Source organism: Petaurus breviceps, unplaced genomic scaffold (assembly GCF_028583685.1).
Source record: "Petaurus breviceps papuanus isolate PSGF00001 unplaced genomic scaffold, PetGlider_PUasm1.0 90977, whole genome shotgun sequence".
In the NCBI taxonomy this organism is placed as follows: domain Eukaryota; kingdom Metazoa; phylum Chordata; class Mammalia; order Diprotodontia; family Petauridae; genus Petaurus; species Petaurus breviceps.
Window position 1 is genome coordinate 23171555 of NW_027187391.1, and position 22309 is coordinate 23193863.

At 36.9% G+C, this 22309-nt stretch overlaps 1 protein-coding gene across 6 annotated transcripts in view; it reads right to left on the minus strand.

The window, feature by feature from the left end:
• The window catches only part of TPD52L1 (TPD52 like 1), a 163307-nt gene that overhangs the window by 94428 nt on the left and 46570 nt on the right, over positions 1–22309 (minus strand). Inside the window, exon 1 of one of the 6 annotated variants that reach the window (XM_069077479.1) lies at positions 4456–4651. The exons of 1 other annotated variant lie outside the window; for it this stretch is intronic. In XM_069077479.1, coding sequence (XP_068933580.1) covers positions 4456–4627 — 172 coding nt within the window. In that variant the 5' untranslated portion in view covers positions 4628–4651. Of the gene's footprint in view, positions 1–4455; positions 4655–22309 lie in introns of those variants that run through there. 4 more of the 6 variants (XM_069077476.1, XM_069077477.1, XM_069077478.1 and 1 more) reach the window with 4 other exon arrangements.

The window sequence follows — 22309 nt, forward strand, 5'->3', positions numbered from 1 at the left end:
TGCTGTGAGAAAAGTGCTACCTTTAAAGAGCTACATAAATGTGAACTGAACTGATATTATTAATAATCTTAAACATACTCTTTAGCATCCAATGTCCCCTAAACACATAGGGATAGAGAACCTGTGGCCGCCACATGTGGTTCTCTAGGTCCTCAAATGTGGCCCTCTGAATCCAAACTTCATGGAACAAATCCCCTTAATAAAAAGGATTTGCTCTGTAAAACCTTAGACTCAGAGAAAAGATTGCACCCAAGGAACTAGAATGCCACATGTGGCCTCAAGGTTCCCCACCCCTTGGGTCTAAACATTTGGATGTCTATATTAATACTGTCCTTCACTGATTCCCTCCTCTGTTTATCTATACAAATCCTCTCCGTTCCCACATCCATGGAAAAATAAAGTGTAGTGTGAATACCACTAACATCCATCTCTTGTCCATGATCACTAAGCCAGTATATATCAGAAGTGGTACTTGAACTCAAGTTTTCCTGATTTTGAGAACAGGTCTCTATCCACTATGATATTATGCCTCTCAAACAGATATAAAGAGATACAAAGGAAATATTTCAGATGTTGAGGGAACAGGCCAATCCTTCCACACGTATACTATTCAAAATACAAGCAAGATGAGACAGGGGCTCCCTCTCACCCCCAAGCCTTCCTTATATGATATTATTAAATGAAACACAGGTATTATATGGGCATTGGGCAGTTTATGGTAGGACTGTTCAGGTGAATAAAGAAATAATTTGTACTTTTCACTAACACTCTAACTAAAGTTGTTTTTGAAGTTCTAGCAAGCTATTTTCCCTTACCAGAGTTCTTATCATCTCTTATTCATAGGTCTCTCTTTGACATAAGTTGCTATGAGGATAAAATGCTATGAGAATAGCTGGAGTTTCATTTCTGGGTCATTTAGGAACTGAAAATCTCGAGAAAAAAAATCCATTTCTCCTGAAATCCTCAAGCTAATTCTGAAGGCCAAATATGTTCATCTAGTTTGGACTATACAAACACTTAAATGCATATTTCAATTACTTGAAACTCTATCAAAATGTCTTTAATAGGCCAACATAAAGCTTTACATGTATTCCAAAGGATTAAAAGAACTGTTACCAAAATTCATAATTACACATTATTTCACTCTCCTCTTTTGCTTTTTTCAATTATAGTAAGGAAATTCTTTCCAGTAGACAAACAGCATTAGGATCTAGGATAAATGTATTCCAGCTAACAATACTCTTCAAGAACTGATTACCTAATTTCAGAGGACTACTGAAGATATAGGCAACTAGGTTGCACACTGGATAGAGTGCTGAGTTTGCAGTCTGGAAGGCTCATATTCCTAAGTTCAAGTCTGGCCTCAGACATTTACTAGCGATGTGACTTAAACCTACTACAAGTCACTTAACCCTGTTTGCCTCAGTTCCTCATCTACAAAAGGAGCTGGAGAAGGAAATGGCAAATCACTCTAGCATCTTTGCCATAAAACCCCAAATGGGGTCACGAGGAATCAGATATGACTGTTATGATTAAACAACAAACAAAACAGCTGAAGATATGAAAAACATAACCTGACAACCAACATCAGTATGTGGCAAAATGGTGTCTATAGACTGTAGAAAAAAGAGGCCATATTCCAATGAAATTATGTTATTTAAGGGTTAACTGCAGAATCCACCAAACCATTCAGTTCTAGAAACTATTTCTTATGGTTTTCTCTAGACTTGTTCAGTTTATACTAGATTTCTAGCTGTTCTAAAGCAGTATATAGGTATAGGAATAGATGCTGGGGCCCACTTATCCTATAGCAATTGTGATATTTGCCCTGGATGCATTATTGCATTAGGCTTAAAATTGAAAGGGGGGAAATGTGAAGAAAATATCTAGATATGACTGCAGTGAATAGGGGCTACATGGTAGTCCTTGACTTTTTGGTCTGAAAAACAATCGATTTTATCATTTCACTAAAGGGTGAGGTGATCAAGCTCTCGGGAAATGATTCTCATGAATCAAACTTTTAAGAGGCTGATTAACCAATATGCCAATTTATTAATTTATGCATAAAATATAATTGTTTGGTAGACAAGAACTCTGATTTGGGATCACAGACCTAGAGCTGGAAGGGGTCTTAGAATCCAGTGAGTTCAATCTTCTCATTTTACAAATGAGGAAACTAAGGCTAAGAGAGGTTAATTGGCTTGCTCAGGATCATATAGCTAATGGAATTTGGAATTAGTCTGAATTTGGAATCTTGATTCCAAGTCAAATATTCTAATCTACTGTATCCCTCAGTATATTTAGCATATTGTACATGGCAACACAACTTAAGATCAAAAGGTTGAATAGTAAATACAGCATCTAAGCAAGGGTAATTTTACCAACAAGTATTAGTAAAGGTGACAGCCTGATACAACTTCCTCTAATAGAGGGACATATATGCCAAGAAGACTATTCTGGAGACAAAACACATTTTTACTTTCCAATTCTGACTTTTTTTATAGACCTCATGCAGAATGCTATCCCCTTATTTTAATTTGCCATTAATGTTGTAATTTCCAAAATTTCAGTTTATTTAACACAAAGTTATATTTAGATTAATGGCCCTAATCTGATCTGCAACATTTTAATGCAACATTTCTTGGGTTAGTTCCTTTCAGAATATGGGTTCACATATATAGTGTGTTGATTCTTATAAATTTAAATCTCAGAGGAAGCATTTCCTTACTTATCTTCAAATTCAAAATAAATAATATGTTAGGGCTGATAACCCCTGTATACTGAATATAAGCATAATTCCAATGGAGCAACAATATAAGATGGACATATGCTGGAGGCAAAAGGACATCTCAATATCCAAAATATCAATAAATCAGATACTATGAGTAAATTCATTTAATACTATATATATATATATATACATATATATATATATATAATGTGGAATAGGCCATATTAGAATATTTTCAGTAGACTTATCTTTACATACACAGATAAATTCTAAAGTGCATTTCTTCTTGAAAAGGCTACAAAGTTGGGGTGACTAGGTGGCACAGTGAATAGAGCACCTGTCCTGGAGTCAGGAGGACCTGAGTTAAAATCCAGCCTCAGACACTTAACACTTACTAGCCATGTGACATTGGGCAAGTCACTTAACCCCAATTGCCCTGCCCTCCCCCTCCAAAAAGAAAAAAGCAAAGGCTACAAAGAGGTGATAAAATAGGCAAAAAGAACTAATTTTTAAAAATTTGGGCTTTGACAAGCATACTAGATCCTATAATTATACATAAAAAGAAAATATATACAACTCTGAGAACCTTTACACTACACACACATATAAGTGATTTGTCTAGTATTATATTCATTTATGCTTGATACACTCAATAAAACGAACACTTCTGTTGGTCCCTGAATATTTTTTGAAATTACGAAGCTTTTAAAGACAATTGCTACTAGAAAGGAAGCTGAACAAACAGGTTACAGGAAATATTAGGTTTTGAGGTAAAGACAAAAGTTTTTGAAAAAGAAAACCAATGATGAATCTAAAAAATTCCTTACATATGGCAATGAAGCAGTTGTGTTTCTTCCAGCAGAAGGTCTGGACTTCACTCTTGCAATACCAACTATTAACATTCCCAAAGCCTCCAGAGAGGTCAGCTTTTATCCCGTAAGAGATGTCACATGACTAACCCCAATTTACCAATGTACTCCTCCATTTTCTTAACAAGCTATAGAGCCATGGAACAAAATACTATCTCAGTTTTGTGTCCACAGAGTACTGCAAATATTTACCTCAAGTCTCTAATACTTCCTGTCTATTTTCAGATATCCAATGGAAGCTCCCAAAATAGATACACTGATGTATACATATAATAAACAAATGCATATAGGTTTTAACAATCTACGACGCAAAAAAACCCAACAACCTCAAAACTAAAAAACAAAACCCCAAACCAGAATAAAACAAAAGGATAAAAACCAATCAACCAACCAAGGGGTGGTGGTGGTGGTTAGAAACAATAATAAACAATCATTAAAAAAAAAAAAACTCAACAACAACAACAAAACTATTGCCATCTTTCTTTATGGAACTTTCTTAGGAAAGAACCTGTGCATAACATTAGGGGGAAAAAATAAACATCTGAGTGGGCATGGCACCAACCAAAAACTTGTTTTCCTTAGACCTTAAATTTTCTAAATCCTCTTGCAGAGCAAACTAAATTAACTGCCCAACTCATTCACTAATAAAACAGAAAGAAACATATACAAAAAAGATACAAAGGATTATTTTTTTTCTAAAAGCTAAGTCTGCACCTTTAATGTTCCTTCTGAGATTCTGCCTTGGGCAAAGAGGAAAACAGGCTCAGCTAAAGGACAAGATGATTACACAGGAATAAAATGTTTAGAGGCCAACATAACAGAAAAGGAGAGATTCAATATTTAAAAGAAAATTACCTATCCCCTCACCTCCAATGACTTGAAAACAGAATTTTCGCTGTACTAATTCAACTTCTTGTGTTCTGGGCTGACCATAGTAGGAATGATGCCAAGTTCTCATCGCCTGTAAATATCTTGGAAGAATGACTAAAGGTAAAGCTATGCAGGTTGTTACGTTTCTGCATTCCATGACCAGGATGAAGACAGCATAATGCTCAATTCTTTGCCTGCGTCATTCCTTAGGTGTTCACTAGTCATTATGACATATTGGGACACCCCGTGGAGCAAGTTTCAAAACTGAAGAGCATCACTAGCCATGCCACAGACCTTATGATGAAGAAAATGAGCTTGTTTCCAAAATACATTTCCAGAAAACAGCATTAATAAGAAAATGCTCCATGAAAACAAGGTGAAAAGTAAAGGGCAGTACTTTATTATCATGGTCATAAGAGTAGTTTATATCCTTAAAAGGTGCTTCTGAAGGTTTGAAGGGCAGTTGAAGAGCAATGAGCAATAGTTGAAAACATTATGCCATTTACTTTCAGCAAACAGGTTCATATGAAAAGAGCTCACAGCTGTTCCACTGATCTTCTTCAATATTCACAGCCCTGAAATTATTGCTGCTGAAAATTATGAGAAAAACCTCTATATTTTTCTGTAAAGGTGAGAAGAGGGAATTTAGATTCGGCAAAAAAAAAAAAAAAGATTTCCTAACAATTAAAGCTGTCTCAAAGTGGAATAGGCCACTGTGAAAGATAGTGCCCTGCCCTACTCTATATATTTTCACGTAAAAGGTATGTTACAGAATAGGTAATCTTGATCAGGGAGCAACCAGGTGGCACAGTACATAGAGCATGGGGCCTAGAATCAGGAAAACTCATTTTCCTGAGTTCAAATCTGGCTTCAGGCACTTACTAGTTGTGTGACCCTGGGCAAGTCACTTAATCTTGTTTGCTTTAGAGTTGCTCATTTGTAAAATGAGCTGGAGAAAGAAATGCCAAACCATTCCAGTAACTTTACCAAGAAAATCCCAAATGGTTTACAAGTCAGACATGACTGAACAACAAAAAGAAATATGTAAATAAAAAGCAACTACTGACTTTCATAAAATTTGTTCATAAAATAGAATTAAGTGAAATGAAAATAGGTAAAAATTGCGGAAACCCAAAATTTTATGGCTAGAGGACTGAATAGTCAGTCCATGTCTTTCCCTGTAGGTAGGATTAGACTCAGAGCAAGTCATATATATAGTAGGCTACTTTAAAATATTCAGAAAATGAGCTATTAAGGCTTTTTTTTGTATTTTGGTGTTCCCCATCCCTTACAGTTGAGACATTCTTCCTAACATCTAACCCAAATTCTTCTCCTAAACTTTCAAGCCCTGCCCTTATTGTTCTGTCCTCAGGGAAAACAGATCAGCTGGTTAAAAACAACCTTGCAATTCTTTTTTGTTCTCCACTTCTGGCCCCAAATCTCTAGAGAAGTAGGGGAGGAATGGGGAAAAATATCAACCTATTAGCAGGTCTCAATGAAACAGTAAAGATGAAGGGAAAGGAGCCTATCTGCTCACTGACTGAGTCCCTACTCTTACACTCTTGAAACTACTTGTATTTTATGGTTTAAAGACAAGAAACTCAGTAAGAATGAATAAGTAACAAAAATAGTTGACATTTTTGTAGTGCTTTAAGGTTTGTGAAATGTTTTCACATCGATCAACTTATTTGAGGCTCACAGCAGGCCTCTGAAGGACATACAACCATAGTATCTCCATTTGACAGTAAGGAAGTTGAAATTCAGAGAGTTTAAGTCACCTGAATGGCCACACAGCTGGCATATACAACAAGGAGCAGAGACAATCTCTGTTCTTAACAGGTACTTTGTAGCATGCCGAGTGAGTCCTGACTTGGGTGAAGCTGCTGCTCAGTGAAAAATGCTGTAATTAACAAGACTTCAGGGGTGTCTCTTGCCTCCTGAATACTGGGGCTGTCAGGCAGGTGGCAAGCATAAGAGAGTACCTCAGCCATAGGCTACTCCAGCAAAGAATGCTGGGGTCTGGCTGGGGCTCCCTTGAAGATCTCTACCAGAAGGTATATACCAGCCTGCCAATCATGTCTTCCTACAGTAATTGATTTAAACATCTTGTGGTGATGAAAGTCAGGAGTCTTTGGCCCGCTCTACTAATGGCTTGTTAAATGAAAATGGCACTAAAAGTCACACTCATCCTCTCCTTGTGCCTTTGCTAGCATTTCACTTGGGCCATTGAATGCCCTTGTCGCTCTGCTGGCTATGTCTGGGATGGCACTCTTTGGGACTTAAATCCCTGTGAGACCTGTGGCAATCCCCGTCATTAGCCAACTAGTATGGGTGGCATTTAGGAAAGGGACTACTTAGGAGAATTGTAGGAATAGGACTTTTAATGATCTAATAGACATATTTTTTTTCTAATTATCCATTTGAGGGAGGAGACAATTTAACACATCTAGTTTTGAGCTTCATCACCCTAAGTTTATGACCAACAACTTGTCATAATTTAGCTGTTTCAGAGAGTGCTTTTTTCTCAAATGCTGAGTGTTCTAACCACAGTAAGGAAAAACCTGGAGATTCTTCTCTTTCCAGCATATAGCAGGGAAGTAGAACACAACCTTAAAATATTTTGTTAGATTGAGCAAAAAAGTTTTCTAATTATGTTACAGTATGTGGTTGTATCTACAGAGAAACTGCACAGTGCCTGCTAGTGATGTGCAGAATGGGGGTGCCTTTTTAAACAAGTCATGTATCTAGACATGGAAAACTATTCTTTAATGTTCATAGTAAGATGAAAGCATGTATACTGGAGCGAAAGGAAGGGATAAAGATACCTTTTCTTTAATATAAAACATCTCTACAGTGGATTGTTTTCTGATATTTTGCCTTTAGGGAAGCCACAATAAAAGCTTTTTGAAACTTAAAAAAAACCATCCTTGCAACAGTAATAATTCAATTATGCCAATTCAGTACAGGGTTTATGATTACTCTATACAGCTCCTGATATCAAAATAAAGAACTCAATGTCTTTGACATGGGATGCAAATTCAGTTCAAAAAAGTGAAGAATCACTGAGTGTTTTTAACTAATGTGTGAAGAATGGTATTTTTATTAAAATTCCCCCATTGAAGTCTTGCTTATAAGGTGTGAAGATAATAGCCCAAAAGGTCGAGCCAGAGAAGTTTATGGTAGATCCTTTCAAGCTATTAACTTGTCAGAGAACCAACCTAAGTTCAAAGGGCCTCACAAGGTTTTTCAGCCCCCACAAGACCATCTCCTAAGTCAGAGACACTGTGATCTGCATTGGTGGGGGGAGTAACCACAACAATGAAGTCCCAAGTCACTGAAGAGGTATCTTTATTACAATCAATGTTCAACTCCCTGTACATCCACAGAACAAACTAAGTTACTATATACTCCCTATATATTATATAATATGTATATATATATATATATAATATATAAATATAATCTCCCAGGAGAATCTCAGAATCTTTCTAAAAAGATTCATAATTTAATATTATTTTTTAAAGGGATAGGGATGTCAAGGGATATAAGTGCTTATCAAGCTTGGGAGGAAGCTCGTGTGCCTAGTAGTTACAAAATCCAACTCTTTTTATAGCAGCCACATTTCAGGGACTGTTCCTGACACTACATCCAACTCCTGCAACAGTTTCATTAGCATCACTTACTACCTCTACACAATACTGACTGCCATGATGGTAACATCAGTTGTGAGGGCCTGGAAAGCAAGCAGGCCATCAACAATACTTGCTGCTTCACAAGTGTGACAAGTACAAAGAATGGATGAATGACAAGATTCAATTTAAGAAGGTTTCATAGTAGATTTACATAGACTAAAATGGAACAGTTTTTGCCCTCACGGAGCTTATATTCTACTAGAAGAAAACCTGTTTGTTAAGATAAAAAGATGCACACACAAAATAATTTGGAAGCAGGGAGAAGCACTAATGAATCAGAGATTCAAGAAAGGACTCTTCTAGGGGGGTAGTATTAGAGCTGGGAACACTAAGTAGGCTGGCTTGGCAAGAACATAGAGCTTTTGATGGGGGCTAATATGTAATTGGCCCAGAGAGACAGCTGACATATCTACAACATATATAAGCAACTGCTATAGATTCAGCTAAAGTAAGCAGCAACAGACATAAGCAGCTCCAGTTCTAGGGAAAATTATTAAAGAGAACACCTTCAAAGACTACTCATTCCTTTTCTGTACTCATTCAGCCCACAGCTGTATTCCTTTCTCTTTCCTATCCCATCCCCTGACACATACATAAACTCCTTTTAAAGGGGTCATGTGCTCCCACCCTTTCTGCACTATTCCAGAGAGACAGAAGAAAGTGGGTACTCTCCAGAAATCTCCAAGCCACAGGCCTAAATGCTCTCTCCTCTGTTAGCTTCAGAGATACACACTCTTCCTACTTATCTCCCACTTCCCTAGCAATTTCTTCTGTCTCCCTCAATGGCTCTTCTCCTTCTCCCCAGTCTCTTACTGTTGGTGCTTCCCCAAGGGCCTGTGCTCAGTTTATCTTCTCTATATTTTCTCCCTTGGCAATCTCATTCACTCACACAGCTACCACTATCACCTGTCTTCATAGCTCTGGAGCTGCATATTTACATTTTGCCTACAAGAAGTTGCTTGCTGGAAACTCCAATTCACTACGTCCCAAACTGAGTCTATGAAACTTCTCCCTACACCTCCTTTATGCTAAACTTTACCACTTCTAAAAGTACCTCCATTCACCCAATCTCCATGCTTGAAAGTTTAGGGCTATGTTCCAACTTTCTCTCTCCCTCACCTCTCATAGCCAAATAGCTCGCAAGTTGTTTTAATTTTATTCTCATATTCATATCCTCTTTTAATTTCCATTGACACCATTCTAGTATAGCATTTCATTACTTTCCACTTGTATACTATTGCAATAATCTCCTACTTCTTCATACCTTTTTAAAAAATTTTATTTTGGGGGCGGCTAGGTGACACAGTGAATAGAGCACTGGCCCTGGAGTCAGGACCTGGGTTCAGATCCAGCCTCAGACACTTAACACAAAAAATATCTGTGTGACCTTGGGCAAGTCCAATATAACTCCAATTACCCTCCAAAAAGCAAAAAAAATTATTTTTAATTTATGAAATAAAATAAGCATTTCCATAAATATAGTAAAATTTTTTAAAAAAAGGAAAATTACACATAAAACTGCAAATTTATTATATACCTCTTCACCTATCACTTCTTTATACAAAAATCTTCAGTGGTTCTCTGGTGCCCACCAAATAATGTTCAAACTCCTCTGCCTGGTACTTATCTCTCCAGACTTAAGTACTACTCTCCCTTCTTGTTCTCCACGTTCTAGTTAAACTGCATTGATTATTCTGCCTGTTGAAACACACTCAGTGCTCTTCCAACTGATTATCCTTTATTCCTGGAATAAACTCTGCCTTCTTCTGCGCCCCCCCCCCCCCCGAATGCCTGCTTAGCCTTTAAAAACTCTACTCAAAATCTATTTCCTCCAGGAAGCCTTTTCTGATTTCACTGACCTTTCATCTCAGACCTCATGTATAACTTTGTTTCCCATAATGCATTTACAGTATTGTTTGATGTAGTTTCCTGCATTTGTATCTTATATCCCTACTAAATTGTAAACTCTGTGGGGTCAGGGACTGCATTTTATCTCAACTTTCTATGTTCTCCAGAGTTCTGGAATGTAACATTTGCTGAATGAATGAACACATGAATAGATGATATTTGAGGCCATGCCTTAAATCTAACTATGAAGGTCATCTTTCAATTTTTTTTTTTCCAATTCCCCTGCCTCCTACAAGAATCCAATAGCTTAATAAAATGGAAAGAGCTATGGATTTGGAGCCAGAGGAACTAGGTTCAAATCCTACCACTGTCATTTACTACCTGTGTGAGGTTGGGCAAGTCACTTAACCACTCTGAGTCTCAGTCTCTTCATGTGTGAATAAAGGAGTTGGACTAGAAGACCTATAAATTCCCTTCAAGTTCTTGTCTTCCTTCTTTCAAGGCTCAGCTTGGGGTCCTACTTTAGTGATTTTTCTTTTTGCTTTCTGGAGGGAAGAGGGTAGGGCAATTGGGGTTGTGTCCTCTCTTCAAATTACCTTATATTTACTTATCTGTTTCCATGTTTTATCCCTCCAATAGAATATAAGCTCTAGAAAGGCAGGGTTCACTTTAGTCACTATCCCCAGAGGCTTGGGTCTATAAAAGCCTTGCATGGTATTGATTCTCTAATATATATATATATATATACACACACACACACACACACACACACACACACACACACATATACACAAGCACACATATATTTGTGTCATGTAAGGATTTAAATAAAATTAGATGAATAAACAGTCCTCTTGACATAGTACTCTCTTGAGAACACATTTCTAAGACCAAGTGGTAGCATATTTTAAAATTTAGAACATGCTGAATTTTTTTTCTCTCGTTCATTTTCTAAAATAAAACTTAGTAGATGTTTAGTGGAAGAAAATTTCAAGGATAAGTAAGTTTTAAAATCTTCTTGTGCCATAAAAGATGATAATTTATAACAAATTAAGTAAACATTTTTCTTCTAAAATCATTAGACCCTTAGTAGTATTCAACTGACATCTAGCAAAGCTGGATTTTACTTTTATTGTTTTAACTAACACTTACACTCTCTTTTCTAAACCTTCATTTCCTCACCTATAAAATGAAAACTTGACCTATAAGGTCTTTTCCAACTTTAATAAGCTATGACTCATTATAATGTGTCTGAACCTATATAGCCAATGCTTCTTAAACTGTGGGTCACAACCCCATATGGGGTCATGAAAAATTTGGCAACAGTAAAAGGTTTCTGAATGCACAACGACCAAAAATTAAAAATCAAAAGCATAATGAATCCAAGGTATTTCTGGCAGTGCTTGCTTGTGTTGCATCAAGCAACTTCACTGCAGCCTTGGTTATGAACACAAAACATGTGCACTTTGCACCACGTACATCTTCAGGTCATACAACACTAACTGCCAAAATGCTGCCAAACCACAAAAAGGGTCTTGAGTGGAAAAAGTTCAAGAAGCCCCAGTTTAGGCACCTCCCAGTCAAGAAACCTATTGCACCAATACATTCTACAACTCTTCTCACCTGGGGATAAGTTACTAAGTACTGGCGCTGGGTCACACAGCCAGTAAGCCACAAGCAAGACTTAAACTGAGTTAGATCTTCCTAAGAAGCTACATCTCTTAAATACTCTGTTGCCTCTTATGATTCTAAAAAAATGTATTACAATAGAAGCTAAGCCCCAATAAAGATGTAGAGCTTTAGAAACACTGGACATATAGAAAATTTAAGTTGAAAGCAATTTTTTTTTTAGAAAATCCTTAAAAATTATTTTAAGGGGACAAGCAGAAAGAAAAGCTTTCATATAATAATCCTAATAATAGCTTGGAGTTTAGACCCTAAATCTGACAAATAACACTGTATAAAATCTGATAGCATAAGGTAACTGAAAGTTTAATAATCACCCATTTTCCAAATGTAGTAACCTCTTTAGAAATGTATCTCCAAAGAGATTTTACACATTGCTGACTGCTACAGTATGTAATAAAGCAGCCAAGCTAACATTAGAACATAAACTACTATAGGGAATTCAGTTCATCATCAAACTAAGAAGGCCTCAGCTACTACATTAAAAAAAACAATGGAGACATATTAGGTCTAGCATAAAAAATACCACCAAGTGAGGGTGTGCTGGAGTCAGCTCCTATGGGAACTATTCAATTTTCTATATGAGCATTTCTATCTCAGAAATCGACAAAATACAAATCAGGACTTGATTTATTGTATTGTTGATTGTCTAGGTTTAAGAAAGTGATAGAGAAAATGTTAATAAATGCAGATTTACAGTATTCCAAGTCACATGATGGAGGACTAGACATTATCCCTGATTACCACCACCTCTCAAGCCTCTCTAAAACAGAAATTGTGTGTCAAAAGTAAGACAACTTCAGCTCTCTCCCTGGGCTAAGAAAGCTGGAGCTCAGAATGAGATTTTAAAACAACAATGAGTTGACACCTACCCTTAGCTAAACACAGCATTCCTTCCCCCACTGTCAACCATGCAATTGGCTTTGAGGCTGGCTGTACTAGATAATCCAAAGATTTACTCCCTTGGTTTTGCTAAAAATCCGAGTTCCCCATCCCTCCCCTCCTTTCTAGTGCTATAGAGATATGGGATGCAGGTTGAAAAAGTTTGCTGGGTGGCTAGGTGGCACAGCAAATAGAGCACAGGCCCTGGAGTCAGGAGGAACTGAGTTCAAATCTGGCAGCAGACACTTAACACTTACTAGCCGTGTGACCTTGGGCAAGTCACTTAACCCTAATTGCCCTGCTCCAAAAAAGCAAAAAAAAAGGTTGCTTGGGGGGAGCTCAAAGACCAATGCCACAGTGGTTGTAAAATATTTCTGCAGTAGAGTAAAGGTATAGGGAATAGGGGGATGAGGCAGTTCAAGAAACAGTGGGGTTAAGGGTAGGAGGTGGAAGATGGAATGGGATTCTGAGGTGTCAGCACTAAGTCTGAGGAAAAGAGTTCAGCATCCAGCTAGGGACAGTTCTGACCCCCCAAAAAATTCACTTTAGAGACCCAGGTTTAGAATCCTGAATTATCCAGAGCAGAAGGAGACTGAGAAGATTTGAGATCTAGCCCCTAGGGAAATCACTATCAGTGAGGAAAGAGTTAGAAAATAAGCAACAGGGAAAAATAAAGTAGACAGGAAGATGAAAATTCAAAGTCTTTAAACATAAGTAGGTAAATAATTAGGTAAAAAAATTAAAAGTAGAAGAAAATATGGCCTCTAGATCTAGTAAATGAGTTCAGGCATCTATGAATAAATGCTGTAATATACAGGAAAACAATTCAATACTTGATGAGACAGAGGATGCTGTGGAATTTGAGAACACGAAACCACAACACACTGCTCCTGAGTGGTTTAAAACATTAATAAAAATGAGAGCAGAATTTATGGCCCACACAGCAAAAATAACTGGCAGAATTAAAAAAAACAGAAACAAATTGTATCTGCAATGGCAAGTCTCACCAAAAAAATGAGAAAGAACAACTGATTGGGAATGCAAATACACAGAAATGAAAGACAATCTAGAAGGAGAGAAACAAAAATAATAATAAAAGAAAATGTGTTCTCTATCCAAGCAAAACATAGATCTCATCTCAAAGATATGATGCACAACCTAAGGATCATAGGCTTGCCTTTAAGAACATTACAAGACAAAAAAACCTGAATACCATAATGCAAGAAATAATGTAAAAGTGCATAGAACTTCATAACGTAGAAAATGAAATGTCAATTTAAAGAACTTATAGACTGCCTCCAGAAAAATACCCCAAACTGAAAATGACAAGACACATAGTGCTTACATTTACACTTCATTACAGAAACAAGTTCTAAAAGAATACAAGACCTTCAAATCAAAGGAAACTGAAATAATGTAAGACGATTCTATACTTAATAGAAAACACAGGAAGGAAGGAATAATGTGTTTCAAAGAGCAATGGGCCTTGGAACTTGATTTATTTTGTTAAATATTTTCCAATTATATTTTAATCTGGTTAAGGCTGAACTCTGGAGTGTTGTGGGACTCATGCAGTTTACAGGCAGTGAGTCTGACACCTCTGCTCTAAATCATTAATAATAAGAGAAATGCAAATCAACATAACACAGACAGTTCATCTCAGGCCCTGAAAATTGGCAAAGATGACAAAAAGAGGCAATAATCAATGTGGAAAAGTTGTGAAATTATAGGTATACTAATATACTGTTGACAGATGTATGAGATGGTATAACCATTTTGGAAAGCAAATTCCAAATTATACAAATAAAGTGACTAAAATGTCTATACCCTTTGAACTAGAGACTTTATTACTGGGCTTATACCTAAAGGAAGACACTGATAAGAAGAAAGCTCCTATATACACCAAAACATTTAAAGAGAACTTTTTCTGTTACCAAAGAATTGGAACAAGATAAACCCTTTACTGAATGGTGAATAAACAAATTATGACACATAAAGGTAATGGAATATTACTGTGTTGTAAGAAATTATGTATGTTATAAATATAAAAAAGTATAAAAAGTTCTACATGAACTGATGCAGTGAAGTAAACAAAGCTAAGAAAATCATACACACAGTAACTACAACAATATAAATGTTAAGAACCATAAAACAAAAAAATTTAAAGTGAATGGAACAGTTACAACCAAGGATAAGGTATCCAGCAAAACTGAGCATAATCTTTCAGGCAAGGAGATGGTCATTCAATGAAATAAGGGACTTCCAGACCTTCCTGATGAAAAAGCCAAAGCTCAATGGAAAATTCGATCTCCAAATACAAGACTTAAGACAGAGAAAGGTAAAAAGGGAAAACACACACACATTCACACACACATGCACACACACAACTTGTTATTTAATAAAGGCAAACTGTTTATATCCCTATATGGGAAGCTGATTCTGGTTAATATTGAGAATTGTATACTTATCGACATTTAAAAGGGATATAGATAAATAGAGGGTGTAGGCATAAATTAAATAAAATGATGATAAAAAAAAAAAACCTGGGGCAGCCCAGTAGCACAGTGAGTAAGAGCACCGGCTCCAGTGTCGGGATAACCTGGAGATCGAATACCAGGCTCAGATACACAGCACCACACCCAGAAATAATTGGCCGTGTAGCCTTGAGCAAGTTACTTAACCCCGATTGCTTAAAAAAAAAAAAAACCTTATTAAGGGGTGCAAAGGGACCACAAAGGGAGAAGAGGAAAGAATGAAGCAGAAAAAGGTAAATTATGCCAACAAAGAGGCATAAAAACATTACAGTAGAAAGAAGGGAGGGAGATGAACATTATATCAGCTTTTCCCTCATTGGTTCTGGTGTAAGGAGAAAATAATATAATCAGTTAAATATAGGACTCCATGGTGAAGATACATAAAAATTATCATAATAGAGGGAAAGAAGGGAGGGAGAGGAGCACTGCATGAGATTTATTCTTGTCAATCTTGGTTCAAGGAAGAAATAACATACTACATTAAGTATAAAAATCTATTTTACCCTACAGGCAGTAGGAGGGGGGAAGGGCTAAGAAAAGGGCAGGGTTGTTAGAAGGGAGGAAGAAGTAGTAAGAGGGAAGGGTAAGAAAAGGGAGCAGGGCTGATAAGGAGGGAACACTGAGGGAGGCTGTGGTCAAAAGGAAAACTCTTAAGGAGGGGAAAGGAGAAGGGAAAAATAAAAGCATAAACAGGGGAGAGGAAATAGCATGAAGGTAAAGACACAGATAGTAATCATAACTGTGAATGTGAATGGGATGAACTCTCCCATAAAATGGAGGTGGATAGCAGAATGGATTAAAAACCATAATCCTACAATATGCTGTTTACAAGAAACATCTGAAATAGGGGGATACACACAGGGTAAAGGTAAAAGGCTGGAGTAAAATATATTATGCCTCAACTAAAATAAAAAAAGCAGGGGTAGCAATCCTTATCTCAGACAAAGCAAAGGCAAAAACTGATCTAATTAAAAGAGATAAGGAAGGAAACTATATCCTGCTAAAAGGTACCATCAAAAATGAAAAAAAAAAATATCATTACTAAACATTTATGCACCAAGTGGCACAGCATCCAAATTCCTAGAGAAGTTAAGGGAGTTAGAGGAAGAAATAGACAGCAAAACTATACTAGTGGGGGACCTCAATCTCTCCCTCTCTGAACTTGATAAATCTAACCTCAAAATAAGCAAGAAAGAAATTAAGCAGGTAAATAGAATCTTAGAGAAGATAGATATGGTAGACCTCTGGAGAAAAATGAATGCAGATAAAAAGGAATATACCTTCTTCTCAGTGGTACATGGCACATACACAAAAACTGCCCATGTACCATGGCATAAAAACCTCACAATTCAGTGCAGAAAGGCAGAAATATTAAATGCATCCTTTTCAGATCATGATGCAATAAAAATTATATGTAATAAAGGGCCATGGAAGGATGGACTAAAAACTAATTGGAAACTAATTTAATCCTAAAGAATCAAACAAGAAATTACAGAAACAATCAGTAACTTCATTCATGAGAATGACAATGAGACAACATGCCAAAACTTGTGTGACGAAGCAAAAGGAGTTCTTAAGGGAAGTTTTATATCCCTGAATACATATAGGAATAAAATAGAGAAAAATGGAGATCAATAAATTGGGCATGCAACTGAAAAAGCTAGAAAAAGAATAAATTGAAAATCCCCAATTAAATACTAAATTAAAAATCATGAAAACCAAAGGAGAGATGAATAAAATTGAATTTAAGAGAACTATTGAATTAATAAATAAAACTAGAGCTAGTTTTATGAAAAAAACAATAAGATTGATAGGCCTTTATTCAATATGATAAAAAAAAAAAAGAAAGAAGAGGGGCAGCTAGGTGGCGCAGTGAATAGAGCATTGGCCCTGGAGTCAGGAGGACCCAAGTTCAAATCTGGCCTCATACACTTAACACAAAAACTAGCCGTGTGAACTTGGGCAAGTCACTTAACCCCAATTGCCCTCCAAAAAGCAAAAACAAAAAAAGGAAGAAGAAAACCAAATTATGAGTATAAAAAATGAAAAGGGTTAATCAACTTCCAATGAAGAAGAAATTAAAACAATAATTAGGAATTATTTTGCCCAATTGTATGCACATAAATTTGACAATCTTAGTGAAATGGATGAATATTTTAAAAATATATGTTACCCAGATTAACTGAAGAGGAAGTAAACTACTTAAATAACTCCATCTCAGAAAAAGAAATTGAACAAGCCATCAATGAACTCCCTCGGAAAAAATCTCCAGGGCCAGATGGATTTACTAGCAAATTCTATCAAACATTTAAAGAACAATTGATTCCAATACTTTACAAACCATTTGGGAAAAGTGGAGAAGGAGTACTACCAAATTGTTTTTATGACACAAATATGGTACTGCTACTATACTAGCTACAAAACAGTAGCAAAATTCATTTGGAAGAACAAAAGATCCAGAATATCAAGGGAATTAATGAAAAGAAATGTTAGGGAAGGTGGCCTAGCCATATCAGATTTTAATCTGTATTATAATGCAGCAGTCATCAAAACTACTTGGTACTGGCTGAGGAATACAGTAGTGGATCAATGGAAGAGATTGGGTACATGAGACTCAGCAGCCAATGACTACAGTGACCCCAATTTTGGGGATAAGAGCTCACTATTTGACAAAAACTGCTTGGAAAACTAGAACATAGCATGGCAGAAATTGGGCATAGACCAATATCTAACACCATGTACCAAAATTAAAGTTAAAATAGGGTGCACAATCTAGGTATAAAGGCTAATACTGTAAGCAATGTGGGAGATCAAGGAATAGTTTACCTGTCAGATCTATGGAAAAGGGAAGATTTTATGACGAAACAAGAGTCAGAGAGCATTATAAAATGCAAATGGATAATTTTGATTATAATAAACTGAAAAGTTTCTGTACAAATAAACCAGTGTAACCAAGATTAAGAGGGAAATGGAAAATTGGGAAAGAATTTTTACAACCTGTGTCTCTGATAAGGGCCTCATTTCTAAAATATACAAAGAATTGAGTCAAATCTATAAGAATACAAGTCATTTCTCAATTGATAAATGGTCAAAGGATATAAACAGGCAGTTCTCAGAAGATGAAATTAAAGATATCTATAAGCATAGGAAAAAAATGCTCTAAGTCACTGTTGATTAGAGAAATGGAAATCAAAAATACTCTGAGGTACCACATTTCATCAGCCAGATTGGCTAAGATGACAAAACAGGAAAATGATAAATGCTGGAGAGGATGTTGAAAAATTGGCACACTAATGCATTGTTGGTAGAGTTGTGAACTAATCTAACCATTCTGCAGAGTAATCTGGAACTATGCCCAAAGGACTATAAATAAGTGTATACCCTTTGACCCAGCAAATATTACTTCTAGGGTTGTATCCCAAAGAGCTCAGAGAAATGGGAGGAGGACCCGTATGTACAAAAATATTTATAGTGGCTCTTTTTGTGGTGGCAAAGAACTGGAAATCAAGGGGATGCCTATCAATTGGGGAATGGCTGAACAAGTTGTGGTATATGAATGTAATGGAATACTATTGTGCTATAAGAAATGAGGAGCAGACTGACTTCACAATAACCTGAAGAGACTTATATAAACTGATGCTGAGTGAGAAGAGCAGAACCAGGAGAAATCTGTACACACTTAGAAACATAACATATGTGTGACGACTAACTTTGATAGACTGGGCTCCTCTCAGCAATGTAAGGTTATAAGACAACTCCAAAAGACTCATGATGGAAAGAGATATACACATCCAGAGAAAGAGATGCAGAGTCTGAATGCAGATTTGAAGCAAACTACTTGCTCTCCTTCTTTTTCTTATTTTGTTTTTCCTCTTTCCCACTGATCACTCCATTGGTTGTACTCCTTTACAACCTAACTAATGTTTAATGTGAAGGTATTTGTAGATCCTGTATTTGGTTGCATGCTGCCATGGGGGGTGGAAAGTGAGGGAGGGGGAGAAAATTTGAAACTCAAGGGGCTGTGGAACTGAATGTTGTAAACTAAAAGTAAATAAACAAATTAATAAAACAAAAGTGAATGGAACAAAATTAAAATGATCAAACATGATTTGAATGAAGAAATGTAAGAAGATACCTCCAATCCACCTTCATTTGGAGGCAGAAGGTTCATCAGTGTTACACACTGAACATGTTTTTGGACTTTTAAAAAAAATAACACAGATTACCAGTAAGAAGAGCCAGTTATTAACTATTTACCAGCATACTCCTAGATGTGATGCAAAGAATGCATGACTAGAAAGGATCTAGCAGCCCCAGGGGCTTACCCCTGCCTGGCTGTGAACTAAATGTGTGACCTTGGACAAATCATTTCATTTTCCTCCTATTTAAAATTAAGGAGTTGGTATCTTTGGGGTCCTTCCAGCTCTGGCATGCTATGATTTTCAAAGCATTTTCTTCTATTACCTCTGATAAAAGTAACAAATTCCTATACAGCATGGTAAGGAAATAATTTATAATATATAAATCACTTGAGGCATTTATATCACATAAATCATTATAATTTGAGGACATAGTGAGGCTTCTTCCCTAAGATACACATTTAATTTGAAAAACCATTCTCTTTAAAAACAGGAGCTATACCATACTTTTTGATATTTTTGCCATTTAAACATATGCCAGTAAGTTCAAAGAGTCAGAATTTTCACATGATTCTGATGGAACAAAGAGTAAATAAATAACCTCTTTGTGCTATAGTTCCTCATCTGCAAAAGGAGAGGGTTGCACTAGATGACTTTTGAGATTCTTCTTCCAGCTCTAAATCTAAGATCCTACAGAATCCCATAGATTAAGAGCATAAATTGGGTCTCTCTGGACGGTTGTTTTATTTTGTTTTTTTTTTTTCTTTTTGGTGGGCACAGGGGAAGTTTTCACTGTTTTAGTAATCTGCCACCACCCCTCCCCCAGCTTCAGGTGAATCATTCTTTAATCTGTTATACAACCAAGTTGGATATGCTGAGGAATTAATTATCTGATCAAAATATAGCCATAGATCTTTCTTTCAACTCTTAAAATAGTCTATCCTATTTTCACAGAAAACGAAGAGATCAAGGAGTGGGTCTCTCATTTTAGTGACCAGAGAATGAATGAACAATGTGTCCGAACAATGTGTCCATTCCTTTCCTTCCCTGGTCCATTAAAAAGAGAAGCTGCTGACTAAAGTGTCCTCTGCTCTTCATGAGTTAGCACACTAGCTAGCCATATACTGGGAACAGAAAAAAAAAAAAAAAAACTAAAAACAACTTTCCCACATGGCCCTAGAACTTCCCTCCACCCCAGTTAGGGATCTGTTTAGCAAAAGGGAGGTTGCCCTGGCAACCACAAGCCAGCTGTGTTCCATAGTATCTATCTCATTTCTACCAGAAAAGCAGCACAGCATTTTCATTTTGCAGGGCCTCCAGGGGAGAGATTGCTGCGGGGGACTGGGAATGGAAGGGGATTAAATGAAATAACATTTGTAAACCACTTAGCATAGTGTCTGGCACATAGGAGGCACTGTATAAATGCTCATTCTGATCTCACTCCTCTTTTTCTTTCTATGGCTGTATCCTCCAGGGCAGAGAATTCTAGGGCCCCAGACTTGGAACATATGTTCCCTACTTGCTAGTGGCCCCTTTTTGCTCACTGTAACAAAGCACTCAAATGCTCTGGAACAGGGGCAGGATATGAGACGGTAGTGGGGAATGAAGAAAGGTAGGATGGCAATTTCCATCCCCTAAGGCCCTCTCTCCCCCCATCAATTCTTCTAAGTAGGTATAAGGTCAGCATTTATACAGCTAGCAAGACATCTCAACTTCTTCATGCTTCTGATTAGGGTCTCAGGCCAGGGGTTTATCTGTGGAGACAAGTAGGCCCATGATCAGGGAAGGACTAAATGTATGCGATCACTATCTTCCCAGCAAAATCATTATCTTACCCACAACTTCAACTCCCCTTTCCTTTTCAACCCCCAGGATTTGGTCTTTGTTCCTCTTATAATCAACATCTACCAGAACTTGTGGGGTTCCGCCTCCTCAGGTCTGAAAATGCATACATGTCAGTCCTTGACTGTTTTCATCCTAGCAGGGAACAAGCATAAAATTAGGGCAGAGTGCCAACAGTTTCTGCCTAAGGGGCAAAAAAGGTGCCCTAGGATAAATCCCCAATTCATCAGCACAGCTCTTGTCGATCCACCTTTTTGCTGATTTGTCCTCAGGAGAACTGGAAGAGACCTTACAAGTCATCTGATTCAATATCTCACAAAATACAAGAATCTCTTTCTAAACATCCCTAAAAAAGATCCAACCAGCACCTCTATTACAGTGACCTCACTAGGTCACCATTAACAATATTCTGTGTTGGGAGAAGATGCAGGGACATTGACTGACTTCGCGCTTTTCAAACCTTGGACTCTTAATTTCAAAGTGCTAAGGGTCTCCATCTGATCCTCTAAGGCTTGACTGAGTGCCAACAAAGAGGCCAGAAGAGTTTGATTAGCTACTTATTAATCTCATTCTTTTGCCATACATGTAGTTGTGGAGACTACTTATCAGCATGCTAAAAACATTGTGTCTATTTAACAGAACATGAAATTATATTATGTTCTATAAACAGGATAACCTACAATATGGTTTTGCATTGCTTCCTCACCTCTTCCTTCAAGATATAGCTCAACACGTACATGTAACCATTCTTGATCCTTTTTAACTGTGTAGAGAGCAATCTCTCTAAAACTACTATGGATTAAACTAATTTGTATTAATTTTATACATGTCCTTGTCTACCCTTTTAGAATATAAACTTCTTGCTGGTAGACACTGTTTCATTCTTTGCAGCTAGGTGGCAAAAGTAATAGAGTGCTGGGCCTGGAGTCAGGAAGACCTGATTTCAAATTTGGCCTCAGACACTAGCTATGTGACCCTGGGCAAGTTACTTAACCTCTCTGCCTCAGTTTCCTCATCTGTAAAGCACTAGGTGCTGCATAAAACAGTTGATAATTTCTGTCTTTAAAGAGTGTATAATTTGTATGTAGTTTGTATCCTAGGATTATGGAGTTAGAGCTAAAGAGTAAGATTTAGACTATCTAGTGCAATTCCTCTATTTTATAGAGGAAGAAACTGAATGCACAAGAGGTTAAGTGATTTCTGGGGGTAGAGGAAG